Source organism: Callorhinus ursinus, unplaced genomic scaffold (assembly GCF_003265705.2).
Source record: "Callorhinus ursinus isolate GAN/ISIS: 27379988/994484 unplaced genomic scaffold, GSC_fseal_2.0 scaffold6, whole genome shotgun sequence".
Lineage (NCBI taxonomy): Eukaryota > Metazoa > Chordata > Mammalia > Carnivora > Otariidae > Callorhinus > Callorhinus ursinus.
Genome location: NW_027397068.1, coordinates 18,095,959 through 18,108,050, shown reverse-complemented (window position 1 = coordinate 18,108,050; position 12,092 = coordinate 18,095,959). Strand labels below are relative to the sequence as shown.

At 36.4% G+C, this 12,092-nt stretch overlaps 1 protein-coding gene across 6 annotated transcripts in view; it reads left to right on the top strand.

Annotated features, from left to right (window-relative positions):
• Positions 1–12,092, top strand: part of MMS22L (MMS22 like, DNA repair protein) — a 128,609-nt gene that overhangs the window by 82,353 nt on the left and 34,164 nt on the right. For all 6 annotated transcript variants that reach the window (XM_025862847.2, XM_025862866.2, XM_025862857.2 and 3 more), the window contains 3 exons: positions 4,960–5,153; positions 9,689–9,839; positions 11,794–11,945. In XM_025862847.2, the coding sequence (XP_025718632.1) occupies positions 4,960–5,153; positions 9,689–9,839; positions 11,794–11,945 (497 nt within the window). The remainder of the gene's footprint in view (positions 1–4,959; positions 5,154–9,688; positions 9,840–11,793; positions 11,946–12,092) is intronic.

Sequence of the window (12,092 nt, the reverse complement as noted above, 5' to 3'; positions counted from 1 at the left end):
GACAAGAGGATCCAAAATGCCTAAGGTTTTTTAGGGAGTTTAGCTGAAACTAAAAATGGTCATAGAGTAATCTGATTCCCATCCAGTTTTCTATTAGTTAAATCAGATACTTGGAATAATTATCTGTAGTGGTTTAGAAACAACTCTTTAACTTAGAACTTACCATTTTATTTTTCACTAATACTGATTGAAGGAAGTTTGCCAGGTTTGGAGTAGAACTAAAAAAGGAATTCAGCTATTAATCATTGTTAATTCCTTGCTGTTAGCTCTTATCAGTTGCATTTATTATATTATGCTTTTTCTGTGGTCACAGGTCCATCACTGGACAAATTTTCTTTAACTTTTGAGGCATAATAATATTAGAAATACTACATATGCAACAGTGACTACTAGGAAAGTAATGTACAGGAGGTCATATCTTGTTCTGTAATTATCAGTTACAGTAGAAACTGGAGCAAAGGGAGATTAGAAGTAGAACCTAGACAGAGTAGTCCAGGAAGTAGCCGCAGAAGCCTGCCTACACTGTTAGGAAGCCGTGTGCTACAGAAACTAGGCTGGCAGGCGGTGGCGGTCAGGTGCAGGCCTCAGTGCCTCTCAGGTGATAGATGCCTCAGTATATTTGCATGACTGCGTAGGGACGGGGCTCTGGGGGCTTCGATGGATAATTGAATATGTGTAATCATAGCAGGAAAAAGTGGAAAGATAAAAACAGGAAAGCAGATCTCGGAAAATGGGGCAAAAGAATAGTCAGATGCAAGAATCAGGAAAGTGTTTGAACATAATGAGGAGTAAGCCAAAGGGGGCAGGATACCAGAGCTAAAATAAAAGCCTAAGAGGAGCTGGTAACTAGGTAGGTAAACTTTGGGTATTTACTTGGTGCAGTGTCAGGTTTCTAAACATTTTCAGGGATGTTATTTCATGTGGTCTTCACAATAAACCTAACCATGGATATAGCAAATGATTGTTCCTCTTCTTTGCTCTTAAGAAAATAAAAATTGGGAGGTTACTCACTTTTTTCAAGGTTACACTGCTCTGAGTAGCTTTGCTAATAACCAGCTGTGTTACCCAACATGTTACTTCTTTTGTCTTAATTTCCCCATTTTAAGATTATAATCATAACTGTACCTAACTCGTAAGAAATAATGCTTATAAAACATTTAACATGGTGCTTGGCACATGGTAAATACCAATGAGCGCTAGGCGTTGCTGTTTTTTCTATGAGAGCTACAATTTGAATAACTTAACATTCAGCAAATTTTATTTTCTACTATACTATATTGCGTCTTTTAGAATGTAAGTGGGATGGTTATGCATGTCTGTTTCCACATGTGTGAATTTCCAAAATGATTTTAACCCATATTAAGTTTGTCTTTACTCAAAATATTTGCCAAGTGTTGGGAGGTTCTATAACTATTGTGATATTTCTTTTTGGCTTTGACCCGAAATTACATTTTACTTTCTGTGCAGTAAATTTACTTTCAGATTTTTCTACTGTTTTTTGAAGAAGGTAGAAAATATTTCATAAAATAGCCATGACATCTAGAATGTGTCATATTCTTTATGTATTTCATATACGTTTTGGGTTTTATTTATGTTACCTGTGGTGACAGAACTGCTGTAGATATTTGCATTTCTGTAAATGTGCCTTCATCAGATATGCAGTCACATAATATAACAAATTTATTTTTCTGTAGTCTTTTGTAGTTAGTTTTCTCATCCAGAAAATGTAATTTAAAAAAAAAATCACCTGTGACTGCAAGCGGTAGGGTAGTTCCAGCTATTTTGGCTATAGTGCAGAAATTGGATTCTCCCCTCAGACTCATAGTACAGTATATCCTGGACATTTCCTGCATCTGTCCCTCTCTGATTTGTTCAAGTTTACATAAATGATTATTATAAGGTCTTAAACAACTTTGTTTTGTGGTAAAATAGCAGATTATCATTCTCATTCAAACTGATATTGCTTGAACATTCAAACCATCAAGCAGAAAGTGTTTTGCATATTCCCAGGATATAAAGCTTCTTTCGAACCAAAATGCAAAGTGGAGTGCTCGCTTCCAGCAGCACATACACTAAAATGCAAAGTGGATGCACATTTCCAAAACAATTCTGATTTTGGGTCAATGTCTTAACACTTAATTGGAACTTCTTTTTGCTGTGTTAAGTCTCGCTTTGGAGGATGTAATCTCTAAATTTAACCTTTTAACCTAGTGGTTTGGTTTTTTTCAGACCTCTGAGTCAGATTCCTGTAGTAACTCCTAGTTGTACACCCTGGTACCTCAGCGTTTTGGTCTGGAGAGGTCAAAAGTGATTCAGATTTGTTGGCCTTTTTCAGTATTACCTTGAATACATTTTTCTTGGTATCGCTTACAGTTTTTGCCAGTATAGAATTCTGGTGTTGCCCCTGCCTCTTCACAAGGCAAAGCTACATGTGGCTTTTCTAGCTCCGTTTCTTAGGCTTATTGAAATTTCTAAGACAAATGTGCATCTTTGTGTGTAAGAGGAAAGTATGGGCTTCAGAGTCAGTTTTAAGTTCAGATTATGGGTCCAGCCCTTCCTAGCCATGTGACCTTTGGATATATTTAACTTTCTCACTATCATCTCCATCATCTATAAAGAGGACTACTGATACCTATCTCATAGAATTGTTCTCTTTAATTAAAGAATTTCTAGCTCAAAGAAGATGATCAAAAATTATATCCCCCCCTAGGGAATAGGTTTTAGTTAGTGAAAAAATGGATTATTTATGTGTAAATAGTGAGCACAATTCATCCTACCCAAATACAGTAAGGTATTTATTATTCTTTGAAACCAGTACACTTTAGAAAAGCTATAAGTAGGTTGTGCCAACAGTGGTACTATTTTACTTGGACTCCAGCGTGTTGACGTGTGGTCATGAATTTTCTGTGTTGATGTAGGCAGTTAAGTTAGGTGCCAAATGGATTTTAGTGGTTTGATATTCACTTTACTCGAAGCTAAAGGACCTGAAATGGTTCTCTGGCCACTAGTTCAAGTTGAAAGCATCTCAGGCAGGTTTTTACAAGAGAGGATATAGCAGATATTTGGTTAGCTTTTATGAGAATTGCTTGCTATGATCTTTTTCCCCAGGCATTTGTATACTTTTTTTTTTTCCAATACCTCAAGGAGTAGGAAGTAGTGCCTCATGATTATCCAAGAATTCCAGTGTCAAGGGGCACAGTATCCTCATGTTATATAACTTACAATTTTTACTTACTTATGTGGTCTTGGATCCAGTTTGATCTTTCGGTGGAATTGCTTTAGGTACATGTACTAAGTTCTGTATTTTGTTACAGGTATTTTGAGTATCCACTTCCCCTAGCTAAATTAATTTAAAACATCAGGAATGTTAGAATTAATGTAATATTTCTTTTTTTAGTACTAATTATTTTCTTAGTAGAATACTATCAGAGGAAGTCTCTGCCTCAGCTCTACGGTTTTCACTGCTTTGTCTTTAATTGAAAGAAAACAAATCTATCTTAGGATGGTGTCCATGCATTTGTATCTACTCACAATTGATGTGACAGTAATAAAAACAGGAATAATATTATGGTTGTACATTTAGTTTTAAGTAATCAAATTATTAATGGTTGGGCATATTGCAAAAACACCTCCTATTCCAGATCACTAAAAAAATCTCTTAGTGTTTCCTTCCCCTCCTATATTTCTGTTAAGATCTAGAAATGTCTAAATTTTCTCTTTTTTAAGTTTTTATTTTAATTACAGTTAATTAACATACAGTGTTATATCAATTTCAGGTATAAAATAGTGATTCAGCACTTCCATACATCTCCCTGTACTCATCACAAGTGTACTCCTTAATCCCTATTACCAGTTTAACCCTTCTCCCTCCTTCAGTTCTCTATAATTAAGAGTCTGTTTCTTGATTTGTCTATTTTTTTCCTTGTTTTGTTTCTTAAATTCCACATATAAGTGAAATCATGTTTCTTTCCCTGACTTATTTTGCTTAGCATTATACTCTAGCCCCACCCATATCATTGCAAATGGCAAGATTTCATTCTTTTTTATGGCCAAATAATATTCCATTGTATATTGTATATGGCCAATAATATTCCCTTGTGTTTGCATGTGTGTGTATATATCTTCTTTATCCATTCATCCGTCAATGGACACTTGGGCTGCTTCCATATCTTGGCTATTGTAAATAACGCTGCTGTAAACATAGCATGTTTCCCTTTGAATTAGTGTTCTTGTATTCTTTGGGTAAATATCCAGTAGTACAATTGCTGGATCATCATATGGTAGTTCTATGATACCTCATTATAGTTTTGATTTGCAAGAAATGTCTAAATTTTCATTTGAATTAAGCAAATACGTAAGTAAACCTTGAATCAAAATTTTAGGCAGTATTGAATTCATGTTTTACTATTTTATAAAGAACAATAACTTTTTATTGTCTGCTATGTGAAAATGATTATGGATCTTTTTAGACCAAAGTACCAAGATTATATCTGGCAGAGTGATATGTAGGAAAATATTTCAGTTTAAAATGCTACACATGAGCAAGCTAGATGTACTTACTTTCTGCTTGGTACATCCATGTCCTCAAAGCTCTCGGAAGATAATGGTTTAAAAAATTGTTTTCATGTCTAGATTGTAAGTAAAATCACTTGTCATAATGAGTTGCAAAATGCAGACCTTCATTCTGAAGCTGCCTGTTTCTCATTTGGATCTGACATATTAAAAAGCATATAATTAATGGTTGACATTAGTAATTAACATTAACTTTATGGTGCTTAATATGCCATCATTCATCCATCAAATAACCAGAAATGCATAATGTCTTGGCATAAAGGTTTTAATTATATAAAACGGTCCTTCAGTTTTCCTATGATATAAATGTTAAAAGCCCAAAATGTATTTAAAGAAGATTTTTATAAGCATTTATTGGGTGTTAGCTATATTTTTATTTCTTTTTAGGAGTATGCATCAACAATTGTGTCAGGAACTTCAAAAGGAGAGTATGGACCTAATTGTGCAGTCTTCATTATCGGCTAAAGAGCGCCACCTTGCTGCAGTTGCCAATGCACTGTGGAGACATTTCTTTTCATTTTTGAAGAGTCAGAGAATGTCACAGATAGTGCCTCTCTCAGAACTTGCGGATGCAGCTGCAGGTCAGTGTTGTTAACTGGCTAATTAGCTTCTCATTGTGCAGACTCTGTCAATTTTTTCTTCTGTTTGCTTGGTAACAAACTCTTTCATTACAGTCTAATAAATACTTGGACAACCAGAAAGATGAAAAGAATTACATATGTTAAATTAAGTTCCTTTGGCTTGTTGATTATTTTCTGCTTAGTAGAGGTAAAAATTAAGTTTTTGTTTGCTAAAAACAAAATACAACTTTCAATCTTAAAAATACTGAATGTACATAAACTTTCCTTATGCACACAACATTTGGAAAGCAAAGTAGCATTTGATTTCTTCTAGTTCAAGGACTTTATATTCACATTGTGTGTGAAGGTGTCTAGGTAGAAGATGAAGCTACTTGTATGAAGAACAAAAGAACTTGAGTGTGAATTCCACTTCACACCAAGCCCCAGATGAGATCAGAATAAACATCGAATATGTAGAATGTTGTTTGACTTCTACTAGATTCTATTTTGGGTTGTAATTTTTCATGAATTTGACTCTTAGCCTAAGGTCATGTCCGTAGGCTTTAAGGGAATCTGAATCACATGATGTCATAGGCAAGAATTTGAATATATGAGCACATATACAGTTTTCTAAGAAGAGATCATTATGTTTCTTAAAGGGATATTTTAGCTAAAATATGTGCAGAAGCACTCGATAGAAATCAGTATAACTACATGTATTTAATTGCAGTTTGTGGAAAAGTATATAATACATTTTGAGGGGCACCTGGGTGGCTCAGTTAAGCATCTGTTTTTGGCTCAGTCATGATCCCTGGGTCCTGGGATCTAGCCCCATATCGGGCTCCGGGCTGAGCGGGGAATCTGCTTCTCTTGCTCCCCTTGCTTGTGCTCTCTTGCTCTCTCTCTCTCAAATAAATAAAGTCTTTTTAAAAAAAAGTGTGTAATGTATTTGAATGTAATGCTTTTTAAAACCTAAGATCTAAACCAAGGTTTGTTTTACCCTGGTGTGAATGATGGAAAGCTGAGCTAAAAGCACTACATAAAAGACTGAATGATATAAATTGTGAAAGATCTTGAATTCTGCTAGCATTTCCATAATTAAAACATTACAATGACAGATTGAAGAATTGTGACAGGACACCAGTTTTCCAACTACTATAATGTCTATGAAAATAAATATTGATATTCAATCAGTTTAATCAAAGCAGTCATTAGAAGCCAGTATGACTTATCTTTCTTCCATTCATCATCCTGACTCTCAGAGAACAAAAATGATACCACACAAGTTTAGTCACAGCTATCCTAGGTGCTAAAAGTAAATGGTATATACATATAAAGTAAAATATGTGTGGGTTTGGGGTTTGTTTTGAAATAAAGACTTGATAGGTTAGGAGATAAAAATTTCCTGCATTAAAAAAGGCCTCAAACACCCACTTTTATTGCCATTATGGATATACCAGTGGGAAAAAGGACTGCAATTTATTTTCTCACATATAAGTTACATGTTCTTATGGAGCGTATAGTGCGGGGGAAAGAACAATAAGTAAGTAAGTAAGCAAGATGTGTAATATCTGGTGATAAGTGCTATGGAGAAAAATAAAAATATATCAAAGAGGGTAGGGATAGGGAGGGCCAGTGGCCCATGGTAATTTTAAATAGTCAGGAAGGCCTCAGTAAGTACCATTTAAGCAAAAACGAAGGAAGTGAGAGACCTAGGCTCTGCACAAGTCCACAGGCAAGAGCATGTCTGGTGTGTTTGCCGAACCATAGGGAAACCATGAAAGGTCATGAGGCATAAGAAAGGGAGAGAGAATAGTCAAGAGATATGATCAAAAGGTAATAGAGAGCTACCTTGTATTCTGCCTTGTGTGTAGTTGTAAAGACTTTGGCTTTTACTCCGAGGTTAGAAGCTGTTGTAAGAGTTTTGAGCAGAGGAGTGAAGAGCATCCTTCTGGCTGTGAGACTGAGAATGGACAGTAAGGAGGCCAGTTAGGGAACGACTGCAACAACTCAAAAATGAGCAGCTTGGGCCAACTCGGTAGCTCAGGGTGGTGAGAAGTGGTCCCATTTCCAATCTGAAGGTAGAGAAAGTATTTTGAAGATAGAGCTGACAGAATTTCCAAGTGAGTAGGATATGGTAAGCAGAATAAAGAGAGAATCCCCCATATGCCGAGATGAGGAAAATTGTGGCAGGAGCAGATTTTTATGAGGGAAGACTAGAACTTTGATATTGGACTTTTTTTTCTTTTAGATATCCAATAAAATCTAAAAAATGTTGCGCAAGCACTTGGATAATGAGTGGAGGGTTCAGGGAAGAGGTTAAATTAGGAAACTGTGTATAAATAGTAAAGCTATGAAGTGGATGGGATTGCTGATTAAGTTGGTGAAAAGAGAAGTTTAAGGACCGGGCTCCAGGATATTCCCATGTCCAGATTTGTAGGATAAAAAGGAATGCCAGTGAAGCAAGAGGAAAACCAGGTGTGGTGCCCTGGAAATCAACTGACAGAACATTTCAAGGAAGGGGAAAGTCATCAACTGCTCAAATGCTGTTAATGGATCAAGTAAGATGAGGCTCGAGATTGGTCATTGGATATAGCAAGAAGGGAGGTCATTGGTAATGTTGAAAGGAGTTTTGGCATAGTGCTAGAAGCAAAGGCCTGATTGAAGATGATTCAAGAGAAAATGAATTGCAGATGGGAAATGTAGATAAATCTTTTTATCACTATTTAAGAGAAGTCGAAAATGGGGGGGTATTAGCTAGAGGGAGGTGTGGGGTCAAAGAGATTTTTTTTTTTTTAATAGCACAGGAGAAATTTCAGCATATTTATAATCCTGACAGGAATGTTCTGGAGTGAGGGAAAACTTGATGATGCAAGAGAGTCTCTTGTGTTTTAATGCCCAAGAGAAATGGGATCCCATAGAGGATTTGGCCTCAGATCATCTGTAGTAGCAGAAGAGAAGGCAGAGGATATGGCCCAGGTAGAGGCGTCTGGGTAGATGTGGCAGGATCTTGTGGAAGTTCTCTGCTGATGTTTCTCATTTCTCTGAGAAGTAGTAAGTAAGGCCATCAGCAGAAAGTAAGGATGGGGAGGAGGTGCTAGCTGATGACGGGGAGAGTAAAGAAGGTATGCGGGAGTCCTCCAGGAGAATAAAAATCTGAATGGACTGGAGTAATGTGGCAGGAATGCTGGCCAACTTAAAGTTTGTAGTCATAAATCTAAAGTGAGATCAGTCAGCCAGGTTGCTCGCCAGCCATTTATACTGGCGTAGGTGCGTGTGGAGAGAAGACCAAGAATTGGAATGAAACAGATGCTTTTTTCCAGACAAGCACAACGAATCAAGTAAGAAGCAAGGGAGTTGACACTATACACAAACGAGTATAACAGTGGACCGTGCAGTCAAGCTGCCTAGAAAGGGAAAGATGAAGCGTGAAGGTAGCGAGGGACAGGGGAACAGTTGTAGGATCAATGAATTGTGTAGGTCCTGGTGAAATCAGATAGTTGGTGGGAGTTGGGGACCTGGAGCCAGAAAATGGGGTCCTGGAAGTGGAAATTACAGAGAGAACGTACTTACCGGTAATGGCAAAGTCTCTCAGTATCAGCATGGGAGTGAATGGCTGAAATAGAATGGAAGATAGATTCATTAAGAAGGGGAGTTCAAGGAACTGAGAGCCAGGATATTAGAAGAAAAGCCGTCAAGGATTATGACAGGAGCTGCTAGAAAGGATGTTGTTAGTGAGGAATGAGGGGACGTGAACTAGGCAGCACGAGGCCAACACAACAGGGGAGTTAGTGGCTGGTATCTGATGACATGAGAGTCAAAGCTGGAGGTTTTGAGGAGGAGGAAAGGGAGAGTGCTCTAGAAGCAGCCATGGGACCAAGGAACAAACTCTATCTATAGCTCAAATGTAGGAGAGGGGTGGGAGAATTCACAGCCACCATTTGAGAGAGCTGCATAGGAACCAGTGCTTCATAAGCAATTTATTGACAGACATAAATTAATGTAATACAGATTAAGTTTGGGAATTCCCAGGAAATCACAAAATAAACGATATTTGTTTAACGTGGTTAACAAAGAAATTCTAGTTCCTAGGCTTAGTGGGTTCTGAAGGAAGTGGAGTGCCACTGATTATAGGAGGTTGCCTTTTAATAGACGACTGTCCAGTGTCTAAGGTAAGACTGAAGTCTTCTCTGTGGCAGGTGGCAAGTACATTAGCTTGATTGGAGAATGGATGCTAGAAACATTTTTTTAAATGGTTTTTTGAATGAGAGAAACATTGGGTGTAGAATTTGGAATTTGAGGAGGCCATTATAGATTTGATCATGATTAACACTAGAATTCTAGACCCATTCTTGGAGATCTAGATGATCGCTACAGAAATTTCTTTGGCATCATGAATTTAGTTCAGTTTTTGTTTTTTGTTAGTTCTGCATTTCTAAATGTAACATTTTATTATTGAGTGGCTGAATTCTTTTTATCACTATTGATATAATTTGGGGAAGGGGAATCGTTTTTTAAAAATTCTTCACCATAAATTTCTTTCATTTTAAATCTAGATTTTACTTTGCTTGCAATGGACATGCCCAGCACAGCTCCATCAGATCTTCAGCCTCAGCCAGTTATATCAGTGATGCAACTTTTTGGTTGGGATGATATCATCTGGCCCCAAGTTGTAGCAAGATATTTAAGTCATTGCCTACAAAATAGGTAAGTGACCTGATATCAGGTATGCACGTTAGTAGAAACTCATGATTGATCAGCACATTAGGAAAGTAAGAATCTTCACAAATAAAAACTGATCTTACTACATTTACTCTCACTTGGGTGGTTTTTTGCTTTTGGATAGATCAGCATTTGACAGTGGCAGTAGCCTGCTTTAAAAAACAAAACAAAACAAAACAAAAACCTTGCTGCTTAAGCACCCTTTTCAAAACTTTTTTGTAGGACTGCCTTATTCCATCCTGAAATGACCTTTCTATACTCACCTTTGTGAACAAAGTTATGCAATTAATATTGCTGATTCTATAAGATACTAGTATATTATGGTATTTTTAGATTCAATGATAGCTTTTCCTTTCACAGTTAGATTTTTAAAGATCTGTCTCTTGTACAATTATGAACAAGACATTTCATCGCCCTGAACGTTGGTTTCCTTATCTATGTCTCCTGCTCTGCTACATAACAGATCTGAGGAACCCCAATAGAAAAAATACACAATAAATAAAATTAAAACAGAAATAGTGTAATCAGGAAAATTTGAATAAGAATATCAAGATGAGGGAAAATAAAATGAATACTCAAGAGACCCCTCTAGCTCCTGTCCAAGCTGCCAGTCAGTGAGAAGGGGGATGCAATCGGTGAGGTATTCTCATTGACAAGCTCACCAAGCAGATATTAAGTCAACTTCTCATTGGCTTTCAGTGGGAAAAAGTAAGGGAGTTCAACCTTATTTGGATTATTTTTAGAATCCCATCTAGCTTGAGAATTCTGTAGTAACAAACATTATTAGTATTTATTAAATACTTTTGTTGAAACTGTCTGCTGAAACTAATTTATTTGTTTAGTTGCTGAAACTGTTTTACGGAAACTAACTTATTTAGTTTAAAAAATAATATTTGGTATATAATAACAGTTGAAGAAACTGAGACGTAAAGATGTTAAGTAATTTTAGGAAGGTTGTATAGGTAATACATGACGAACCTGCGTTCTACACTGTGTACTCTTTGTGGCAACTTATTTTCAAAGGTTTTCAAAACAGAATTTTTTTTTTAAGATTTTATTTATTTGAGAGAGAGAACATGAGAGCGTACAAGTGGGGGAGGGACAGAGGGAGAGGGAGAGCAGGGAACCCGATGTGGGACTCAGTCTCAGGACCCTGAGATCATGACCTGAGCCAAAGGTAGATGTAACCTACTGAGCCACCCAGGCATTCCACAAAACAGTATTTTTAGAATTATGACTTATATGTATTATTTAAATTTCTGACTTTACCTAGCACTTTATAGTTAGCCTAAGACCACCCTCGTCCTTTCTAACCCCCGATGATAAAATGGGTAGATACCAGATTTAGCCAGGCCTTTGGCTTCATAGAAAGATTTTATTTTCAGTTGTTACTTTAGAATTCTTTAATAATGACTGCCCATGGGGTGGGGTAGCAGGAAAGAAAGGAATGGGAATGGGATTGTTTAGAAGACTCACACAGAAATATACTTTGTCTTTAACTTTTTCTTATATAAATGGTCATGACTTCTGTTCTTTTTTTATTTACTCTAAGGGCCACTATTTTTTTTCCTACTTTCCACTTCATTATCATCTCACCTTGCAAGTTATTAGCCCCTTCCTCAATTTTCCCATTTTAACCTTATTCTCTCTTCCTTCTTCCCCTTGGCTTAACCCTACACGTGTGCCATCAGTGGAAAGAGGAAAAATAAAAATTAGAAGATTACAGATGAAAGCAAGAATAGTTATGTAAAATTTCTTTTTAGGTGTATCTGTAGTATTAATTTCAATAGTGCCTATCTGCATTAATGTGTGTGTAAAATAAGGGAGGCTAATAAGTGGGGTATGTTAGAATGTTTTCCTTCATTTCTTAATCTCTCTACTCAGGGAACATTATTGTCAGGTTTTGGTTTAATTAATATCCATCAACTTATTTTTACAGCATGTTATGTGAAGCACTTTCTCATACAGGCTGTGTATCTTTTCAAGCCTTAACTGTAAGATCATGGATTCGTTGCGTTTTGCAAATGTACATAAACAACCTCTATGTGCCTGATGATTTGTTCATTGATATAAATCCTGGACAGGCAGTTGGTAAGTATTTCAGGCATTTTGCTTTCTAGATATATAAGTATGTTTAAAATTTCCTGTTTTGTTACATAAATTAAAAGAAAAAGATACAAAATATATTTGTAATATTATATAAAATGTTTGTAATATGTATAAATAATAACTTATTTC